The following is a 22,374-nucleotide window of genomic DNA, read 5'->3' as shown; positions in this document are numbered from 1 at the left end:
GATGGTTGGAAATGTCTGTTTAAGCATGTCCAGTGCAGCTATACTCATGTCCCACCAGCTGTACTCATCACATGAGCACTATGAGCAGTAGGCAGAGCTCTCTGGGGGGTGCTGCTGCATTATTCTGCATGTTCAGCAGCAGCAGAGTATTGAGACCGAGCGCCATCGGTCCTTTCCTAACCAACCACGCAAGAGTTGAATGAACAGTGTTTGCAGGTATGAAATACCACTGTGATGAGTTCTATGCAAAGGCTACAAAACGGGTTGTAATTCCACTCACGTTTCTTGCAAAACAACAACAAGACCATGAGCCAAAAGAAATAGAAGAATCAAACCCAAATATGTAGCTTAGTAATGCAACAAGTCCCACTGCAAACATGAAACACACCAACAAAGCTGGTATCTCAGACTACACCTATAACAATATAGGTACCAGACTGTGCTTGCTTTCAGGACATCATGTTATACTTTATATGTCAGAGCACTGCAATACATTCTCAAAGCAATCTAAGAAAGCTTGTCTGCCTTGCAAGCTTTTGTTCTGGTGTTTCTGCAGTCCCTGGAAGAAGAGAGGAAACTCTTCTCATGAGCATCAGAATACACAGCGCATGCTACTCTGCCACGCACAGCCTCCCCAGCTGAAGCAACTGAGGCAACATTGGGAGAAGGCAGAAAGATCACTTCTGAGCTGTACTGACATCAGCAGGAAGGTTGTGGAAGAGCGATCCACGGTTGGCTTAGAAGAGCGGCCCTTTATCTTTCTACAAAGATCTGAAAAGCTGCGCGTCAATCAAGTTCCCAGCTACGCTAAGAGAGACACCGTGAGCTTTTCTACTGCAGTAACACTTTAACCAAAGAAAAAGGGGGTTGGAAATATTTTATTTAAAAGAAAAAAAAGAATTCTTCAATAAACAATCACATCAAACCTATTTCTTTGTTCCAATTCTGAAAGTAACTGCTGTTTCAATAGTTAGCAGGGGTAAAAGAGGTTCTCCTTAAGAATGTATTTACATAACAAATCAGGCTGCTGTGGCAATTAGTGCGTTATCACTGGTTCAAGGGATGACTGAGACTACACTGGAGTGACTTACAGAAGCAATCCAAACAGATCAGAAGAGTGCAGGTGGAAGACCGCTGCCAAAAAGCAGGCGCCAAGAACTTGGTATTTTCCATTGTGAAGAAGGATCTGGTATTTCCCTCTCTGGAGAAGCAGGCATGAAAAAATTTCTCTGCAACAAGGACAGAGTAACTCCTTAACCTTTTAAATAATAACGCGATTTAATGCAATCCTCTCTTTGGCATATGTATTAAAATCAAGGGCAGCCTTTTACGTGTCAGTGTCGTAGTGGACTGCTTTAGAGAAGAGTATTGGAAGTTCGAAGCAGACGAAATCTTGACACAAGTTTCCACCCCCTCTGCCCAAGGTTTGTTCTTTGGGTGGGAAACTTCCCAGCAGCATTTTAATCCAAACATATCTTACATTTGCTCTGCTCTTGGTGACCGCAAGCCCAAGTGAAGCCAGCCAATACAGAAAATGAAAAGAGCTGATATAAAATGTGAAAGCTCTAAACCAAACAGCACTTACTCTGATTTTAATTAGCTGAAGCCATTCATTCAGATAGTTAACAAGCCCAAAGGCGTCAGGGATATTGTCCCCTTCTGAGCAGAATTTGAGAAGAACTGCCATGTGGATTCCTCTGGAACAACTGCAACAAAAACAAGCAGGCTTTTCTCTTTCTTTTACAAATCAAGAACAAATGTATTTATGTACTTAGCACAACAAGCTGTAGATGGTCTGTTTTAGAAGAACTATTACACTAGAAAGGAAAATACAGATCTCCAGATCTTATACATACACACATAATCCTTATATATTCACACATATATATATACAGATTATATATATATATATATATATACAGATACACACACACTATACTTTTTTTTCTTTTTTGTTTCCTCCAGACTTGCTCGGTTACATTTTCACACTTACTGTTTGCTTTCTAAACCTTGAATTTATTCTTCCCTTTGCAAGGGAAGAATCCTATGTCACAGAGGGTTACTCGCGGCCTCTTCTACATGGAGTCTGCAAGCAGAGCGTTGGCACTTTTGCCCTAGCAGGGCATTTATACGGAGCCTTTGGTACAATCACTCCTTATCCTACCGTGTATTTCAAACAGCAGTTTTGCAGGCTGTTACAGTTTCCACTTCTGCCTCCTACCAATGAAGCAAACTTTCCAAGCCCTGTTTGCTATTGCAACATTCAGGAAAACAGCCATTAAAACCCACAATCAGAGCTGAGTTAAGCATATATTCTGCAAAAACATACACTGAATTTACCCCTTGCCTTTGTTAGACCAGGAATGCTACTTCTGGTAAATGGCTTTTACCAGACTGTTATTTCTGAAGTGTTTTTGGTGGGTTGTTTTTTTTGGGGGGGGGTGGGGAGGAGTGATACCAACTAGAGGGCCACAAAACAGCATCAATGAGTTTAAAATGAAGTCCTGTGATGTATGTGCTACAACAACTTCAATATTTTTTCAGTTTCCCTTAGCAATGTCCTGTTTTATTCATTTAGACATGAAGTTTTTGTGTGTTTTTTGGTTTAGTTTCCTTTGATTTCTACAGTCCTGGGAGGTCTCAGCTTCTGCATTTATGCACTGTTTCCACAGCTGAAGTCAGCACAAAGGTAAGCACGATATTAGGAACTCCTGCTGCTGGAGATAGCAGTTTGGATGGGTGACAAAAGCAACAGTTAAGGCAAAAAGAAAACCACACGCCAAAAACCAAAAACCCAAAAGCTAATTTTCCACCTGGCACTCACAAAAACAAATCCCTTTTGCAGAACTAATACGTTTAGTGCAGTGCTTGAGATTTGCTAGCTAAAATTTGCCACCTGACATGCTTTTGCCACAATTTCTAATGTGCACAGCTTTTAACAACAGCAAAGATCCACAACTGATCCATAACAATTTTACTTATGCATCAGAATCATAGAATGGCTTGGGCTGGAAGGGACCTCAAGGATCATCAAGTTCCAACCCCCTGCTGCATGCAGGACCACCAACCTCCAGATCTGGTACTAGACCTGGCTGCTCAGGGCTCCATCCAACCTGGCCTTGAACACCCCTGATAGGACACCTGACATCCTTTATGCGTTTATCTCCATGCAACTCACCTCTCAGTAAACAGTAATTTTGTGATGCCACCTCCAGGAATATGTAGAACTTTTTCTGCATCACTTATTCCAGGGTAAGCTGCTACTTTTTCCATTTCTTTCCATTTCAGCTCCTGTATATGGCCTTCAACTGCTTTCTTAAGAGCTGGTGTAAGCAGGTAGCGCAGCGGTGTCCTAGGAACAAATCATGAATGTATTCAGTCTGACAATAAAAGACAGCACTGAAGTTACTACTTGTGACAGAAAGAAGCAGCGAGCGTTGAGGACCTCTAACCTGCAACGAAGAACTGCAATGTTCCCTTCTTCCCCAAGCCAAAGTTTACAAGTATTCAGTGACTTCAGGACAATATACACAACTTTCTGCCACAAACATAACTAAGGTATCCTTTTAAAATGCTTTTGTAACTGGCAGATACCAGATGCACAAGCACATAAGTAGGAGAACTTTTGCTGTTAGAACAGTTTACACATAAAAGGTGATTTTTCTTCCTTCAGATGGGAACAGATTCAATTAAAGTAAGTATAGACTCCACTGTTACATAGTATTTTTAATAGGCTCACGCTACAACTACCTACAGAATGCAAAAAACCTGTTTTCTGCATGTGTTATTCTCACTCTTTAGTGACTCTGGTGTCAGAGTTATGCTGTGGTACTCGTGTCCCCCTTCACAAACCAAGGTGAAACAGGTACAACTTATGGCTCAGAATGTGCAAAATGAATATCACTCCTTCCCACTTCATTCCATCTTAGCTGGCTGTTCTTCAAACTGCATGCAAACAGCACTGGGAACTCTATTGGGGATGCACACAGACCTAAGCCTCCTTTAAGGCTCTACACAGGGAACAATCAATGAAAGGTTAGGAGACTAGCTAATATTCTACTAAATCTCAGACATCTAATCAGAGATCTCAAGCAGCTGCTTGTCCTTGACATTGCTTGCAACAGGAAGAAATAAAGAAGTTAAAGCTGAGACTGACTGTGAGGCCAAGCACGATGTCCTTACAGCATACTATTTACTCTGGACTTTCAGCAGGAGTAAGTTCAGAGACTAGCGCTGCGTAACATGAAACACTTCATACATTATCAAAGCAAGATGTCCTGCCTACACAGCAAAGCAAAATAATGAAAAGTACTACAAAAAGAGGGGGGGGAAAAAAGTCAGGCTGCCAAAAAGAACATAAATATTAAATAGATCTTTTAAGGACACAAACATACCCAAGGAGCTGTTCGTCATCGCGCTGGTATGCGTGGCTGCTGGACAGAAGAATGACTCTGGCACATTTGCTGCTTTCCACCCAAGAAAGCAGTGTCTGACAGAATGGCTTGTACTTGCTCTTCATGCAGAGACAGAGGAGAATGAAATAGAAATGTTTTGTGTTGATAAAAAAAAACCAAAAGCCAACAATAGGAGACGTCATATTTAGTGTTCAGCTTTGTATAAGTTTTTCTTCACATCCCTTAAGCTCACAGGTTCACGTTTACTTTCAAAAAGCGGAAGACTGGCAATTTACCTCATTAAAGCTACACACATAATGATTACACTCATTAAAAGCACATGAATAACAACAGCTTTGTGTGCCATAAGTACTAGTGGAAACAGCTTTAGAACAGGATGGGATGATGTGTAGATCACACCATATTCTTCCAAATTTTGCCAAAAAGCAATAACAGCAATTAAGCCGTTACAATACAAGATACCAACACGAAGACAAGAGCCGTATGAAGAAAAGAGAGACGGACAAAACTCGGAACATTCCGTGTTTTGTTCGAGACTATTAATAACTAAGGACATGTTAACAATACAGCTGAGTTGTCCTGGGGTTTGGAAGAACAAAACTAAACCTCAGCCCTCAGCAAGAGCAGAAATCAGCTCTGAGACAAAACCGTATCCGTCACGGAAAGCGTTACAGAACTGAGCTGAAAAATATTTTGCGAGGTTTTGTTCTGGTTTAAGAAAACGCTTCCTAATGTGGCACAGTTCTCCTCGTTGTGCTTCTTTGGTTTGTTGGAATCATTCTGTAAAACTGACCCAGGCTGCCTGAACCATCTGCACACAGAACTGCAACTACTTACGAGCGAGCTCAGAATGGATGCACGTACCTTTATAAAAGGGGATCTGATCTGCAGAACTACAAGCTTCTTTGAAGGCAATGAATACACTAAAAGAAGAAATAATGAAGTTTTTAACAAGAAAGAAATCTGGGCTTATAAGTACACGGACTGATCTGCTTTACAAACCTGAGGCTAACCTTTCAGTTATCAAATCCAATTGCTGGAAAACCTGATTGCTGTTAAAAGTAGCTATTTATTTTTGTGCAGTGTCTTCACTGGACTTAATTTCACTTGTCGCAGATTCAAAGGACTGAATAACGCAGAGCATAAGATCTGCCCCCTTATGATGATTAAGGAAATTCTTCTGTGCAGCTTTACAAAGTTTATGAAAGATTATTTTGAAATTTCTATGGTTTAAGAGCATAAAAAAGAAAAGGAAGAAAAAAAGAAAGAAACTCCATGACTGAGATGGGGCAAAACCCAGTGAATTTAAGGGGGAGGAACAGTACAAGGGGGAAAAGACAAACATAGGAGGGAACAGAGAAATCCCCTTCTACACCAGAAGGCAGCTTGCATTCCTGCACCTTAACTATGAGCACACTTCAGGATTAAAATTGTTGGGAGTTTTGGCTGCACTGTTACATGATTGTGAGCCAGCCAGCATTACTGGTTGCATATGTCAGACTGGTTATCAAAACTAAAGTAAGGCCTACTAGTAGTTTCCCCTGCAAGTCTAAACACATTCTTATTCCTAAGACAGAGACTTAGTTACTGAAGCTGTTAATAAGGACTTTAGTTTAAGCATAGTCCCCATAAGCAAAATGTAACAACAGAAAAAGTAAATGCAAGCACTGTACGCTTCTTGCAGACACCACAAGCATTCAGTACACACCTTCAGCGTTTATGCTCAGCTCCATTGAGTTCTCTTTTGTTGTTGCATAAGGATTATTCCCCACCATCGGCACCAGGCAGTCGGTGTAGAAGTAGCCCACTTTAGGCATGCGGAGTGTGGAGATCACCAGATCTACTGCCAGCTGGCCAACGTTTCCCACCGACACTGCTGGCTGAAGCAACAGAAGTCAATGGATTACAACGTGCTTTATAGACAAAATGCTCTCCAAACAAGGTACAAGACATTTCATTTCTGACTAAATGTGAATTCTTTCATCGACAGCTCATTTTCAGACAAATATGACTATCCCTCAGGTTGGTCAACCACAATCACACTGGCTACTTCTGTGAATAACCCTGTCACTCGCTGTAAACTTGAAAAAAGGTTTTGAAACTTGTTTTTTCCCCATATATATACATATATGTATGTATATAAATATAGGAGGGGAGTGGGGAGCATAGAATTGGTAAGTCATTCTAAAAACGAACGCAGAGATTGGCAGACCTCAAGTGACACCTAATGGTAACGTTGATATTACACATCCAACTACAAGTCTCAGCTTGAGCAATAGGCAAGAATGAGGCGTCTTCCACCGCCCTGGTTTCAGCTGGGATAGAGTTTATCTCCCAGCAGCTGGTGTAGCAGCGTGTTTTGCATTTCAGGTGAGCACAGCGCTGTTACCACACTGCTGTTTCGGCTGCTGCCGAGCAGCGCTTACAAAACCAAGGCCACTTCGGCTCCTTGTGTTGCCCTGCCAGCGAGGGGCTGGGGTGCCGAAGAGTTGGGAGGGGACAGAATCAGGGCAGCAGACCCAGACTGGCCCAGGGCACGTCCCATGCCATGTGGTGAGCTGCTCAGCAACACAACTGGGGGGAGTTGGCTGGGGGCTGCTATTGCCTGGGCATCGGTCACAAGGCGGCGAGCAATCGCAGCGTGCTTCGTTTATGTACGTTCTTCTCTATTATTTTCCCTTTTCTGCCCTGTTGTCAAACAATCTCAGCCCACGCGTTTTACTTTCCTACCGATTCTCTCCCTCACCCCCTGAAGGTGTATGTGAGCCAGGGGCCGCACGGATGGGACAAGGAGGATGGTTTGAAGTTAAGAGGGGAGATTCCAGTTAGGCAGAATCTCCTCACTCAGAGGGCGCCCTATCCCTGGAGGCGCTCAGACCGCAGCCCCCCGACCTCCGCCCCCCCACCCAACACCGCGGGGCGGGCCCCGGTTACCACTCACCATGAGCAGCGTGAAGCCCTCGAAATCGGGGCAGCCGCCATCGCAAGGCACGAACATGCCGGCTAGGCCTCACGGAGAGATGGACGCCGCAACGCGCCGCTCCGCCCGCTTCCCTCCTCCCGCCGCGGCCGTTGGGGCGGAGCTCCGCGCGCGACCCCGGGGCCTCCCGCCGCCATGGCGCTGCCGCCGGGAAAGGGGACGGAGCTGAAGCAGCTCATCCAGCAGCAGCTGCAAAAGGTGAGCTGAGCCCGCCGGTGTTTTGCCTTCTTGCTCGTGTGGTGCTGAGAGGGGGAAGAGGAAGCGGGCATTGTCTGCTATTGCGCCTTAGAGAACTAAGAAGCGGCCATCCGAAGTTTTTATTTCTTTGTCTCCCTCAAGAGTCAGACGGGAAGCGGGTGGATTTATTTGCAGGTGGTTTTGCGAGGAAAGGGTTTAAGGCCCAAAGCAGTGAATGCGTTCAGGTTCATTGTGCTCATAACGTTTTTAATTGGTAGTGCCGCTTTAGGGAGGCAGTATGACTTCCTCGGCTGGTTCTTAATCCAAGAACTCATGGGGACTAGGTGCAGAAAGTACTGGCAGTCCTACTGTTGCCCGTAGTTAAAGAACACAAAACAACCTGGGCAACACTACGGGATGCTTCTTTAGTCATAACTGCTGTCAGGAACTTCTATCTGTAGCACGTAAGAAGTTCTCTTTCAGATGGATGTCCATGGAAGGATCCGAGAAGTTCTGGCGGAGACGATACGTGAGGAGCTGGCACCTGAGCATCGGCAGTTATCCACGGAGGATCTGATAAAAGCCTTAAGACGGCGAGGAATCATCGATGATGTTATGAAAGAACTTAAATTTGTCACTGTGAGAACCTGTTCAAGAGTGAAAATACTTTGCTTATTCCTCTTAACTGATGTGGTGGTGTCTTGTCCAAGTTCTAACACACTAAAAGCATAGAATCACAGAATGGCTTAGGTTGGAGGGGACCAACCCCTTGCTATGAGCAGGGCTGCCCCCCACCAGCTCAGCTGCCCAGGGCCCCATCCAACCTGGCCCTGAGTGCCTCCGGGGCCTCCAGCTTCTCTGGGCAGCTGTGCCAGTGCCTCACTGCCCTCTGAAAAAAATTCTTCCTTCTATCTCATCTAAATCCATCATATTTCAGTTTAAAGCCATTGCCCCTTGTCCTATCTCTATGCTCCCTGCCAAAGAGTCCCTCACCCCTTTTCCTGTAGACTCCCTTTATGTACAGGAAGGTACTATTCTAATAGTTCAAAAAGGCTTTAGTGAATTGTGATGTTTTAGGACAAAACAGTGTGTGCTGTATTTGGTGTAGTGGTAATACCACAGTGTCAGCGTTTGCTCAGTTTTTGTTAAGACTTACATATTAGCAGAGGTTGTACAAGAGGAGTAACATTTGATTGGAGGGAAGGCTGCTGTTGCCTCACTTAACACCTTAACAATTCTTTATTGTGATTCCAGGATGTGAGTGGAAAGGAGAGGGCTTCATCTCCAAAACCAGCAACACATTTTGTTGATAGAGAGCCACCGGTTTTGAAAAAAAGTATGTTGCTCATTTGTTCTAATATTTCTGGGTTGTGGTTTTGATAGAAATGTCAAATGTAGGATTATTGATCTTGGGATTAATAATCCAGTATGAACTGGATTCGTTGAAAGCATCCATAGAGGAGAAAAATATGTCTTTTCTTGCTTATCTAAGGGATGTAAGTTTGACTGATGCAGATTCAAGTTTTATGTGACGTTAATGTTTCATTTATTTTACATTAAGATAGCTTCCATGTGTTTTAGAATCACTTTCTCCTAGGGACTTATATACAAAAACTTGATTATTTCTTTTTATTTCTCTTCTGTTGGTTAGCTGATGTTTAACATGCTTCCGGAGATCTGTTTGTAGTCTCTTCATTTTTGTTGCTACGCTTTACAGCTAACATTGACCCAACACGAAGGTATCTTTACCTTCAGGTTCTGGGTGGAAAAGCTTTTCTGGAACATCTTCAGGAACCAGATCCTCTGCCTGGCCAAATCTGTTCTACTTTTACCTTGTGTCTGCATTTCCGAAATCAGCGTTTCCGTTCTAAACCCGTTCCCTGTGCTTGTGAGCCAGATTTCCATGATGGTTTTTTACTTGAAGTTCATAAGGAGAGCCTAGGTAAGGAACATTGTGAATTTAAAGCTGATGCTGTGTTGTTTCTTTTGTTTTGTTTCATTGGATTTCTTTTTGACTTTATACTTATTCTGAAATAGGTCTGAAATTATTTAGTGTGTTTCTTTCCTATTTATTACTAGTTTTTTTTTGTAGGGAAATTTATGACTGTATTAGATTTCACTTTTAGATCCTTCACTGTTCTTATCTTGTCTTTTCCACTCTGAAGTAACTGGCGTGGTCCTGGGCACCCCTGCTTTGGGTGTCCCTTCTTGAGCAGGGGGTTGGGCCAGCTGACCTCCAGAGGTCCCTTCCAACCTTGAGCATTCTTGTGAAGGTGGATAGCAATCTGTCACCATGCAGAAGGAAAAACTTTGAGTTCAGTTTGCTATGAGTTGTTCGGTGACTGACTATTCCACCGTTATCTCCCACCTCTATTGCCTTTCTGCCATTGGTAGCCAGGAAATGTGGTGGCGGATGAATGTTATGAGAAGAATTCTGGAATCAATAGTGGTTGTGTAATAAATAGGCCTGAAGCATTCCATGTTTCCAAGAGTGCAGTTATTTTTATGTAGTCGTACCTTAAAAGTAGTAGTATTTTATTTTAAGGAGGACTTGGGATGATAATATTCTGGCTGTTTAATGTTGGTTTATTTATGGCAGGTGATGGAAGTAAAATGGTGGATGCAACGACTATGTTATCTGTATGTGATCCAGTGCATATGGTTCTGATCAAAACAGACGCGTTTGGTGAGACAACGCTGGTAGCATCCTATTTCTTGGAGTGGCGATCTGTCCTAGCTGCAGAGAATGGCATCACAAATGTTGCTGTTGAACTCCTGGGTGTAGGTAAGAATAAATAATGAGCATTTAATGATGAGTTAAAATATTGTATACTAAGTTTGGTTATAAGCTTAGAGTAGTATTTATGATTTGGTTTCATTTCAGTTCAACTAATCAACTCATGAATTACTTTAAGGTATCCTTAAGAAGAGTTTATGTAAGGGACCAGTGGTCAGATTTCTGCCTTATATCAGAAGATATAAGAGTGTTAAGAATGTGTGTTCCAGATCCTGTGCAACAGTGGTCCCTGTATCTGGGAGCCTCTGTTATCTCCAGAACGTGGATAAACTATCAAAACAAACATAAAGCAACAAATGTGTCTCCAGGAAAAATACCATGTCAGTGCTCTCAAGTGTAAAATCTAGCTTGTTCTCTGTAGCAGTTGTTGGAGAAAGTGATCTCTGCTGTGCTGCCATGCATCCCAGTAGCTGGAAGCGTGTTTTCTTGCAGAAGGGTTGAGTGGCTTTGTTTAGGTGCTGAACTGTTGATATACCTTTGTATCTTTGCACGTCGCTTGTCACCGCCACTCTTTTCAACTGTTCTATCCTAAGTCATGGTCTTGCCTCAATGCCAGGGATGGTAATGGAACAGGTAATCTTGGGAGCCATCATTGACCAGTTAAAGGTAAACCAGGGGATCAGGCCCAGTCAGCCTGGGTTTATGAGTGGTAGATCTTGTCTGACAAACCTGATTTCATTCTATGACAAGGCGACCCACTTAGTGGATGAAGGTAAGGCTGTTGATGTGGTCTACCTGGACTTCAGTAAGGCCTTTGACAATGTCCCCTGCAACATGCTTGTGGAGAAGCTGGCTGCCCACGGTTTGGATGTGCTAGGTGAAGCACTGGCTGGATGGCTGGGCACAAAGAGTTGTGGTCAATGGAGTTAAATTTAGTTGGTGGCCAGTCATGAGCGGTGTCCCCCAGGGCTCAGTACTGGGGCTGCTTCTGTTTAACATTTTTATTAACCATCTGGATGAGGGAATTGAGTGCACCCTCAGTAAGTTCGCAGATGACACTAAGCTGGGAGGGTGTGTTGATCTGCCAGTGAGGAGAAGGGCACTACAGAGGGACCTGGATAGACTGGATCGATGGGCCAAGGTTAACTGTATGAGTTTCAATAGGGCCAAGTGTGGGGTCCTGCATTTTGGTCACAACAATTCCAGGCAACCCTACAGGCTTGGGGAGGAGTGGCTGGAAGGCTGCCTGATGCCTTGGTGTACTGATGGACAGTCAGACTGAATATGAGCCAGCAGTGTGGCCAGGAAGGCCAATGGCATCCTGGCTTGCATCAGGAATGGTGTGGTGAGCAGGACTAGGGAAGTCATCCTTCCCCTGTACTCAGCATTGGTGAGGCCTCACCTCGAGTGCTGTGTTCAGTTTTGGGCACCTCAGTACAGAAAGAACATGGAGGTGCTGGAGCAGGTCCAGGAAAGGGCAACAAAGCTTGTGAAGGGCTTGGAGAATGTGCTCTGTGAGGAGAGACTGAAGGAACTGGGGCTGTTTAGTCTGGGGAAAAGGAGGCTGAGGGGAGACCTTATCACTCTCTTCCAATACCTGAAAGGTGCTTCCAGCAAGAGCGGGGTTGGTCTCTTCTCACTGGTGACAGGATGAGGGGAAATGGCCTCAAGTTGTGCCAGCGTAAGTTTAGGTTGGATATCAGGGAAACCTTTATGGGAAAGGTTGTGAAGCACTGGAGTAGGCTCCGCAGGGAGGTGGTTGAGTCACCATCCCTGGATGTGTTTAAAAACCATTTGGATGTGGTGCTCAGGGACATGAATTAGCAGAGGGTTGTTAGATAGGGTAGTATTGTTTGGTTGTGGCTGGACTTGATGATCTTTACGCATCACGGTGTATCTTGACCTTCTACAGTATGTACTTAGAGAAGTTTATGGGGTTTATTTATATGATGGTATGATTAAAACTATTATTTGTTCTTGCCCTGCTGAAGTTCTGTGTAAAATGAATTTGATAGGACTGATAGGAATGTATTTTGGTTCAAAGGTACGGAATCAAAGGTTTCTGTCGGTGTTTTGAACATCAGACTTGAAATATATCCACCACTTAGTAAGACTCTGTCTCCAGAAATAACAAACACTCAGGTAAGTAATATGTAGGGGGTGAGGGGTGGCCTAGTCTTTAATCAGCAGGGGGAATGCGTGCTGTACAATTATTTCTGTAGATACAGGGGGCTGTGGGTTTTTGAATGCTTTTCTTATTGTTTGAATGCAGTTATCTTGTTTTTAACTACTTTGTTCTCACCGATCATTACTTTATTTGGAATTTTACTGTGTTTTTATTAATTACCTATATCAGCATTTTAGGAAGTGCCATAAGTAAGGTACTATCTGAAGGATGTGAAGTGTGTCATATATGTTTCCTTGCTCTGTTTTCCCATTTGAAGAAAAATAATTTCAATGGTTGGTTACTCTGTTTGAAAAGCCAGTAAGTGGTGGCCCAAAGATGTTGCAGATATTATTCCACACTTAGCAAGCTGAGTAGTCCTTCTATACAGATATGCATCACTGAAGACGAACGCTACTTCAGTCAAGCTTGATATATCAGCCTACAAACAAGAAATGTAAACTGAGTTTTACATTTGTTGGATTTTCATTTTAAAGTACTATTCTTTAGCATTGGTTGCATGCTGTCATGTTCAACTTCATTTTACATATGCAAGGATCATGTGCTAATATGTATATTGATTACTTCTTTTTGTCGTTCTTCTTTGGAATAATTATATGTATGAATGATTGTGTGTGTTTTCCTACCTGCAGTTTACTTTGGAACGTCAGAAGATAGCAGAAAAAGAACGTTTATTTCTTGTCTATGCTAAACAGTGGTGGAGAGAATACCTGCAGATTAGGCCTACACACAACTCAAGGCTGGTAAAGATTTTTGCACAGGTCTGTATATTTTACAAATGCACCAATCTGTTCTTCAAGGTATTTTTTTAGTCTTAGATGCACGTTTGAAGTTTGTGTATGTAGAATCTGTATAGATTTATGGTGTGGTTAGATTCCAGTCAGGGCTAATGTTATACAGTATGCTGAAAATGAAGTTTTCAAGACTTGAACTATGGATACTGAAGCTGAAGGGTATGTTTCATAGAGAAAGGCTGCTCTAAGCACCCCTGGTGTAGGAGGTAGAAAAGCCATTTTAGTCTTTTCCTTGAATAAGTACAAATGGCAAATGCCTAAGTGATCTATACAAACTATTGCAGACAGGTTTTATACAATAATAAATAGTGGAGTTAGTGGATATACTGGAGCAGTTCCACATGATATTTGAGCACTCTGTGGTTAATAAAGTAATCTGGCTGGTGAATGTTGCATGGTAGCTACAGATGTGAATAAATCATTGGCTACTAAGTTACTGTGTTGTAACTTATGTCACAATCACGGCAGTTGTTCCTTGGTGACCGCCCCTGAGTAGTAGGAATGGTATGGTACTATAAGGACAGGCTGGGGGAGCTGGGCTTGTTCAGCCTGGAGAAAAGAAGTCTGCAGGGTGACCTAATTGCAGCCTTTCAGTACCTAAAGGGAGCCTATAAACAGGAGGGGAGTCAAGTCTTTGAAAGGGTGGATAACAGCAGGACAAGGGGAAATGGGTTTAAGTTGAGGGAGGGAAGATTTAGGCTGGATGTCAGGGGGAAGTTCTTTACTTTGAGAGAGGTGAGGTGCTGGAACAGGCTGCCCAGAGAGGCTGTGGATGCCCCATCCCTGGAGGTGTCCAAGGCCAGGTTGGATGGGGCCCTGGGCAACCTGGTCTAGTATTAAATGGTGAGGCTGGTGGCCCTGCCTGTGGCAGGGGATTTGGAGATTCTTGATCCTTGAGGTCCCTTCCAACCTGGGCCATTCTGCGATACTTTGTGTTTATCATGCTAATATATGAATTTAACTCGTAGAGTAGCAATTTTCCTGGCACAGATGATGAAATAACTTCCGGAAGCAACCCACACCTGCTGTTTGTCTTCAGGGAAGTGAGGTCTTCTGTTCTGGCTTCACCAGCTGTGTCCAGGAGTAGTGTCAGCTTCCATGTAAGGGTGTGGTGCATTCATCTCACTGCTGAATGCACCTGGTGCAGCCAGAATGGAAGCTTCACTGGAAACTAACAGTAGATATGAATTGCTTCAGGAAGTTTTAACAGTACTATTATTTCTTTACTATGTTCAGGATGAAAATGGAGTAAACCACCCGGTATGTTCATATATCAGACCACTTCGAGCGGGCCGGTTGCTAGACACACCTAGACAAGCAGCACGATTTGTCAGTGTCCTGGGTTATGAAAGAGCTCCTGTCATTGGAGGAGGTGGTGGCAAACAAGAGCAGTGGTGCACGCTTCTTGCATTCATATGTAGAAACAAGGTACGTAAAAACAATCTTTGCATGACACCTTTTATAGTTGGAATGAAGTTAGCCATTAAAACAGGTTGCAAAAGGTGGACTAAATCCATCTCAGAGAATTCTTAGATGTAAATAGCTTCTGTAAGATCAAATAGTGGCAGATGTTAAATATTAGACAAGAGGGCTTTAGAGCTGACTTACTTTATTCAGTGCTGTTGCTGGATCCGTTTTTCAGTGCATCCATTAGACAATGAAGTTGCTTCACCTGCTCCTCCAAGATCCTCTGTGGTTATTCAGTGAATTGATGCTTAATTCTGGACTGAGTGAGGAAGAGCTTTTTTGGAAAAACAATTTTGTAGATGGTGCTAAAATATATTGACTGTGAGTCTTTGCATTCAATTTATGCAAGATAGGGTTTTTCACTGGAAGTTTCCACCTAGTCCAAGGTTTGTACCATGTGACTATGATAAATGAAACAAATCACACTCATTCTGGATTACAATTTTTATGTTGAATTCATTCAAGTAATATTAGTCCTTTTTAATGCTTCTTTGGAGTAATAGGTGCTTTTTATCACCAGTGAGATAATCAAAATCTCAGTAATGTGTTTATAGTTAAAAATAGAGCTGCACATGCAAGCAAAGCAGTGCATGAAAAAGTTTCTTTGCTACTTTCAGTCGGCACACTGACTGTCAGCCACCTCCAGGAAAGCTGGTCTTATCATGTGTAATGGTTCCTCGAGGGGAAAAAGAAATAAGCCATCATCACAAACATCCCCTTTTCCTCCTTCTTCACCCCAGCTATTATTGCCGAGCAATGTGCCGTGTGGCATGGGACATCTTTTGGGTAGTCTGGATCAGCTGTCCTGTTTCTGTCCTCTCAGTTCCTTGTGCACCACAGCTCTTTGCTGGCAAGACAGCATGAAGAACTGAAATATCTTAGTCTCTGTAAACACTGCTCTGCAGCACCTGCAATGGTGTGCTGGCAGCACTGTTCTCATAAAAAACCCAAAATGCAGCACCGTATGAGCCTCTGTGAAGAACGCTAACTCCATTCTGGCCAAAACCATGACATGTTATTAAATTAATGCATTCACCAGGAACTTGTTTAAATGTACTTACCTTGATACTTCCTTTGTAGATTATATTAGAGGAAGATTATGCTATTTATCTGATTAATGCCATGATTTGTATTAGGGAGGCTTTGTTGCGTGTGGAATTTTCTTCTTTTACACCTAGCATTTTGCAAGGAATGTAAGAGGAAAAATTAGACATCATCAATTTATTGCTACCAATTTCTTAACACGAAGAAAATTTTGTTCTGATTGACAGGAAATACAGTGAGACATGACTTTCAGCTGTTCAATAGCTTAATAGCTAAATCTTGGGAGATCCTGTTTTATATCTATAGTGGAAATACAAAGTTATGGCTTGAAACAGTGATTGAGCACCTATTGGGAAGGCAGGGCCAACCCAGGGGAGTTCAGGTACATGCAGTGCACCTGAGTGACTGGAAGGAGTGGAGTCAGGATCCACCCCTTCCCAGACCTCGTTTAAGGGTTGGCAGTGGGGGTAAGGGTATCTCTTGCTGGAGATCCCTTCCTACCTATGGCTTTCCAAAGGTAAGCAGCTCTTTTCCTTCATTTTTACATCTGTGGCTGCTGCATTTGGGCTCATTCTCATTTGCTGTAGCCAAAGACTTTGCCACCCTGCTATTATTGTTCCATTATAGTATTACAATATCTTTCTGAACATTGACAGTACGTTTCAGGCAGTAAAGTTATGAAAGTTGTATATTTCATTTAGTATTTAAGTTTCCTAACTTCTGATCTCTGATATTGCCTCAGGTATTTGACTAATGTACCTTTGTGGATGTCATTAGAATGTTAGTTTGGTCTTTGTAGATGGATAGGTCCTGATTTGGGCTCGCTTTTCTATAACGTGTGCACAGAACTTATTTTTCTACTGTATTCTTACTACAGTCTTGGAAGTTGTAAAAGCCTGATATACTTTGATATGGTGCATATTAAAAGGAATTCAAGATTCTTAAGTTTGTAAACCTTGAAGTCCTGACTTCTGGTGCATGTTTTAGGTAAATGGGAGGGAAACGTGACTTGTTAGATAACAACTGGAGAAATACTGCTTTCTTTTTCTAATGTTTTTAGCTATGCCTGATAGTCAAACCAACATACAAACATTTACTGCCTAGGGTGACTGTGAAGATCATGCTAATCTTCTGTGCAGTCTTCTTCTTGGCTATGGATTGGAAGCCTTTGTGTGTGTAGGAACAAAAGCAAAAGGAATCCCCCACACTTGGGTAATGACTTGTGGAACTGATGGAACAATTACTTTTTGGGAGAGCTTAACGGGACATCGGTGAGTAAAAAGAAAATAAGAAAACTAAACAGTGCCTATTGAGATTCATGTAGTTCTCCTGGTGGGTTTTTGTGTGTGTGTGTGTGTTCTTGTTGGCTTTGTCTTGTTTCTTTGTTATATTCATCTCCCTGTCTTGTCATTGAATTAAATATCTAGGAGACTTTGGTCTGTGCATCTTTACTCTGTATACTTCTGTTTTGAGGATGAAATCTGACACAGTTGTTTAGGGGCCCATATTTCTTTTAGTCTTAGTTCATCTGTGCAATCAGTGTCGCATTACTTCATTCCCTGCAGAAATCTCTGCGAGTTCTCTGAAATCCCCTCTCACTTGAGTTTTTTTAGGAGAGCACGCTGTGTGCTGTAAGGCTTCAGGAATCTGTTAACTCTTTCCCTTTTCGTTCCATGAGTCCTATCTCTCAAGTGGATAGAATGGTACTCAAGCCCAGTTTTTATACCAGAATAAAACAGTATACTCAGGACTTCAATGAAAAGAACTTCCTGTATATGGATGACAGTGCTGGTCTATATCATTATTGCTTCAAATAGCGCTAAGAAGTATACTTACAGAAGCATAATTTTTGTGATACGTAGCTGCAGGTGACATTGGTAGAAGTACAGTAGGACCATACATTCAAATGTAAAACTTTTAGCTTTTAGAAAAGAGCTGATTAATATCCAGTGTTGAAAATAAGATGTTAAGCTTTATTCATCTCATTTTGAGAAATAACGTGGAAGCTGTACTAATATGTTGGAGCAAAATGTAATTGCTGTTGGGCACCTGCTCAATTAAGTAGCTCGCTTTTCTAGATTTGAAGAAGAAAAGTGGTTTGTTGTATGCTGTGCCTCCAAAATGTCTGTGATTACTTTTCTGTAAATAAAGGATGCCATCGTGGGGGGTGGGAAATGAAAAGAAATCTAGGTTATGTTTTTAAAAGGAGAAATGATTTACTTCTGTCCTACTGAAGTACTTTTTAGCTGGCATTAAAATACCAAGTGTGTTAATAAAAAATTGGATGTCTTCATCAGGTACATCCACAGACCTATCAACCCCGATGACCCTCCGATAGTTGAACAGCCCAAGCCATTGTATCCTTATCGCACGATAGGTTGTGTCTTCAACCATCAGAAGTTCTATGGAAACTGTCAGCCCTCTGATGCAGTGGAGGTCTGTGTGTTTGACCTACAGGATGAGTCTAAGTGGAAACCCATGAGTTCAGAAGCAATAAAATCAGTGTGTTCTCCTGGAACCGCATCTTCAGTTCCCCCTTTTCCTCCTTTGTGTGCTTCGGCGATAGATGCAGCAGTGGCAAGCAATGATATAGAATTGCAACTGAGAATACTTGTCTCAGAACACAGGAAGGTAATCTTGCTTAAAAACTGTTATTGATCTGTTAAGGTAATAAAAGTGCATGTTTATACAGTGTACTTGAACAGCTGCTTGTAATGTAAACACTTAGACCTTTGCAATATGCTTTCCATCAGCTTTTGTGGAAATGCAGTGTGTTAAAATTGAAGCAACTAAAAAAAAACATTTGGGTTGATTGTACAGAGCTAGATTAGATGTCATACTTAGGATTTGCAGTGGCAATTCTGTGGTCGCATGGGGCCTTTGTCTCTCTTTTGAGGAGCGTGATTTTTGGCTTAGAGGTATCTATGGGCTACTTATAAGTGCTCTATGAAAGAACTAAGAAGATAGTCTGTTTGTCAGTGAGTTGAGCGTATCCATCACAGTCTTATTTATTTGTCCCTCACTAGAAGCAGGCTTTCAGCCGTTGTGGTTTTACTCTCAATGCTTTACAAAGTTAGCAGGTATTTCTGGAAGTTAGTTTTTTCCTTAATCAGGATTTCTCTCCTCTCTCCTTCTCTCATCCTCTTCCTCTTTCCAACTCCCTTTCTGCCCTTACCCCTCCTTTTTCCTTTTTTTAATTGCTCTCTTACCACCTCAAACTCAAACTGAGGGTAGCAAACAATTCTCAGGGTATGAATCTCGTCAAATGTGGAAGTGGTAGATTTTTCTACTTGTTTGCACTTGTGGAATGGGAGAAGGAAAGTGCACGTATGTGTGTGCATTCAGTCTTATGGGAACTCATCCATTATTTTTTGAAGTGAACTTCCAAGAGACATTAGATAAATGTGAAGTGAATCTTAGTTGACTTTTTTTCCATATTTCTGCTCTTTCTTTATCAACTATCGCTGTAGTCTTGTATTTCCTCCAAGGATACTGAAGCCAAAACATCCAGTTACTGCTCTGCTGGTCTTGTTTTAGTCTACTCTGACTTAATTTCTCGATTAAATGTTTGGTATTTTATGTGTAGCGTTTGATTCTTGATCCTTCTAGTTTGGTGTTTGAATTGGTATCCATATCTTACTGCTTCACAGGTTCACTTCCATGAACTATAATTGAAAGATAGATTCAGATAAATGTATGAACTATACAGTATGCAAACATAATAATATCCTAGGTTTTGTTTTTCCTGCACGGTTGTCATCATGCTGTGATTTGCTTCACAGGATCTTGGCCTTTCTGCTGTTTGGGATGACCATCTATCCTATCTATTGTCACCAGCACTAGCAGCCTACGAGCTTGAACGTGCAACGGGTATTTCTGCAGGAAACGAGGAGTTTCAGGATGCTGTAAGAAGAGCAGTACCCGATGGTCACACGTTTAAAGGGTTTCCTATCCATTTTGTGTACAGAAATGCTAGGAGAGCATTTGCCACATGTCTTCGGTAAGACTATGGGTGTATAAATACCAAGTAGTAATGCTTAATTATGAATAGCTGGTCTCTTTTCAGTAGTGCATGGGGATAGGACTAGGGGAAATGGACTGAAGCTTCAGCATAGGAAGTTCCGCACGAATGTGCACAAGAACTTCTTTATGGTGAGGGTGACGGAGCACTGGAACAGGCTGCCCAGGGAGGTGGTGGAGTCTCCTTCTCTGGAGATATTCAAGACCCGCCTGGACGCCTACCTGTGCGACGTGGTGTAGGGAGCCTGCTTTGGCAGGGGGGTTGGACTCGATGATCTCTAGAGGTCCCTTCCAACCCCTACAATTCTGTGATTCTGTGAATAGCGGTTTTAAAGGTAACCAACTTCCTGAAGTAAGAACTGGTGGGAGTGTGTGGTATACATAACGACTGGGTCCACGTGGTACAGCTCCTGTGTTGAATTGGGCAGGTTCAGTGGTGACAGGCTTCTAATGGATTAAATACAGAGTGTCTCTTTCCCCCCCCCGAAATACAGTTATGTTAGTTTCTCAGCAGTTATTAATAGTGGCCAGTGGTAATCTTGTTCTCCTCCAACACAACAGCCATCCCACTGCAAAACAGTATTTCTTATTGGGATCAGCAGACCTTGGGTGCGCATAGTGAACTGTCAAGCAGGTTTCAAATGATTGCACGTGTAACTGAAAATTGAAAAGGCAGCTCGGTGATGTTTGTTACTGTTTTCTGTCACAGGTCTCCTTTTTGTGAAGAAATAATCTGTTGTAGGGGTGACCAGGTGCGACTTGCCGTTCGCGTCCGTGTGTTTGCATACCCTGAATCTGCATGCGCTGTTTGGATCATGTTTGCTTGTAAATATCGCTCTGTCCTGTGACAAGCAGAAATGATTCATACCTCTCTAGATGTGCAAAATGAGGTGCCTACGTATGAAATTCCACAACTGAACAAAGGGATTTTAGATAAACGGCGCTGATTTTGAACACGGCGGTGTGTTTGTAGTGAAATGAATTGTGTACACAGCAATGATTGTATTTATACAGAGAGTTTTATTTTAATAAAAGCTACTTTTAATACTTACGAGAATGTCGGTCACGTTATTAAAATGCATATGTGCAATATTGGTTTCTTTTCCGCAGCACTGAATTAATGTAAGAACTAATTTAGAAAGTAGTCTGTTTTATCTCTATGCCAGTGGTGTCCAGGGTGTTCTTTACAAATGAGTGAGAGCCGAAGTTACTGAAGTTCATTTATGCTTCCTTTCCATAATGGAAATTTATTTCTGCCTCTTTTGAGTCTAGCCGTAGCTTTTAAGATCAGTCAGGTATAGGTAGTACTGTTTATCTGTGAATGTGATAAATTATGGTGGGCTTTTTTATGTTTGAAAACAAGGCTTGGACACCTGAACATGTTAATGGCTGTACTGGGTTTGATGTCTGTCTAAGCTCATCCCTTTTTCCTGGCAAGGCAGTGGATGATTGGAGGGACAAAAGCCAAACCTGTTGAGGCTCTTCTCTCTAATGGTTATGAATAATGCTAGAGAAACTTGCAATGCATATTGCAGCTGTGGACAAAGAAATAATTATGTCAAGGTGCACTTTGCACTGTGTAACAGACAAATTTCTCCCATTTTCATTGTATCTAGTACAAGTTGAAAAGCTGGATTGCATTGGATGGGCTAATGCAGCAGCTTGTTTAAATACTGGCTGTGTCTCAGTTACACCGGTATCCCTTACACACGTGCGTGTAACTGCAAGTGGGCAAAAAGCATTCTGTTCAGTATGGTTAAAAGCAAAATACGGACCAGTGTGTGGCTCTTTGGGACCTGGCAGTATCTTGCCTGGCCGGTGTGGTACTGTGCTTGTACGGATGGGGGCACTGCAAAATACTGTGTGTAGGTTATCAGCCCCGAATCTCATAGGAAGAGGATACTGAAAGGGGATGTTTAACTGTCTTTAGTAGAACTGCAGCTAGGTAAAACTATAGGTGTCCAGATGGACCTTGAATATCTCCATAGAAGGAGACTCCACAGCCTCTCTGGGCAGCGTGCTGTCACCTTTACGGTAAAGTTCTTCCACATGTTAGTATGGAACTTCCTATGTTCGGGTTCTAGGCCATTATTCCTTGTCTTATCACTACACACTGCCGAGAAGAGCCTGGCCCCGTCCATTTGCCTTCCATCTCCCTTTAGATATTTACAAACTTTTTAAGATTCCCCTCTCAGACTTGTTTTCCCCAGGCTGAACAGTGCCATGTTACTCAGCCTTTCCTCACGCAGGAGATGCTCCAGGCCCTTCATCATCTTTGAGGGCCTCCTGCTCAGGCCCAGCCCTGTCAGCTCCCTCCCGTGTTGCAGACCGCTTTGGCTGTGGGCTGCGCACACAAAGCTGCTCTCAGGCCTTTTTGTGCCTGCGGACTTTCTCGCCCGCGCTGGTGCCGGAGGCCGATCCGGCTCCCCCCGGGCAGGGAGCTGCATGGCCCCGGCTGTGTGCGCTGCGCGGGAGCCGCGGCCCTCCCTCAGCTTGAAGGCAGCGCTGTGTTCGCTCAGGCTTTCTGTGAGACCTGGGACACGAGTAATAGCGAT

At 42.7% G+C, this 22,374-nt stretch overlaps 2 protein-coding genes across 3 annotated transcripts; one reads left to right on the top strand and one right to left on the bottom strand.

Moving 5' to 3' along the window:
* Positions 1–860: 860 nt before the first annotated feature.
* On the bottom strand, positions 861–7,511 carry PSMG2 (proteasome assembly chaperone 2). Its single transcript, XM_072328255.1, has 7 exons — positions 7,357–7,511; positions 6,124–6,295; positions 5,280–5,338; positions 4,395–4,513; positions 3,179–3,352; positions 1,586–1,706; positions 861–1,229 (listed from the first exon to the last, which is right to left on the bottom strand). The coding sequence occupies exons 1-7, from the start codon at positions 7,411–7,413 to the stop codon at positions 1,110–1,112; spliced, it is 822 nt and encodes a 273-aa protein (XP_072184356.1). The 5' UTR covers positions 7,414–7,511; the 3' UTR covers positions 861–1,109.
* On the top strand, positions 7,422–20,870 carry CEP76 (centrosomal protein 76). Of its 2 annotated transcripts, none has more exons than XM_072328253.1 (12): positions 7,422–7,593; positions 8,056–8,211; positions 8,827–8,908; positions 9,290–9,514; positions 10,172–10,357; positions 12,354–12,451; positions 13,127–13,255; positions 14,525–14,716; positions 16,904–17,070; positions 18,097–18,430; positions 19,582–19,799; positions 20,529–20,870. In XM_072328253.1, the coding sequence occupies exons 1-12, from the start codon at positions 7,531–7,533 to the stop codon at positions 20,665–20,667; spliced, it is 1,989 nt and encodes a 662-aa protein (XP_072184354.1). In that variant the 5' UTR covers positions 7,422–7,530; the 3' UTR covers positions 20,668–20,870. The 2 variants fall into 2 exon arrangements, with proteins under 2 accessions (XP_072184354.1, XP_072184355.1); XM_072328254.1 differs by lacking the exon at positions 7,422–7,593 and adding an exon at positions 7,644–7,767.
* Positions 20,871–22,374: the final 1,504 nt, after the last annotated feature.

Source organism: Excalfactoria chinensis, chromosome 2 (assembly GCF_039878825.1).
Source record: "Excalfactoria chinensis isolate bCotChi1 chromosome 2, bCotChi1.hap2, whole genome shotgun sequence".
Classification (NCBI taxonomy): Eukaryota; Metazoa; Chordata; class Aves; order Galliformes; family Phasianidae; genus Excalfactoria; species Excalfactoria chinensis.
The sequence above is the reverse complement of the archived record's forward strand: the minus strand, read 5'-3'. Positions and strand labels throughout refer to the sequence as shown.

What these genes read in the sequence shown, in the direction of transcription:
- CEP76 (XM_072328253.1), top strand. Translation starts at nt 7,531, where the DNA reads ATGGCGCTGCCGCCGGGAAAGGGGACGGAGCTGAAGCAGCTCATCCAG. An exon ending in AGTTCATAAGGAGAGCCTAG is followed by an intron (nt 9,515 to 10,171) that starts GTAAGGAACATT and finishes TATTTATGGCAG; the next exon opens with GTGATGGAAGTAAAATGGTG. An exon ending in GCATTTGCCACATGTCTTCG is followed by an intron (nt 19,800 to 20,528) that starts GTAAGACTATGG and finishes TTTCTGTCACAG; the next exon opens with GTCTCCTTTTTGTGAAGAAA.
- PSMG2 (XM_072328255.1), bottom strand. Translation starts at nt 7,413, where the DNA reads ATGTTCGTGCCTTGCGATGGCGGCTGCCCCGATTTCGAGGGCTTCACG. An exon ending in GCTGAGCATAAACGCTGAAG is followed by an intron (nt 5,339 to 6,123) that starts GTGTGTACTGAA and finishes TTCTTCTTTTAG; the next exon opens with TGTATTCATTGCCTTCAAAG. An exon ending in TTCAGCTAATTAAAATCAGA is followed by an intron (nt 1,230 to 1,585) that starts GTAAGTGCTGTT and finishes TCCTTGTTGCAG; the next exon opens with AGAAATTTTTTCATGCCTGC.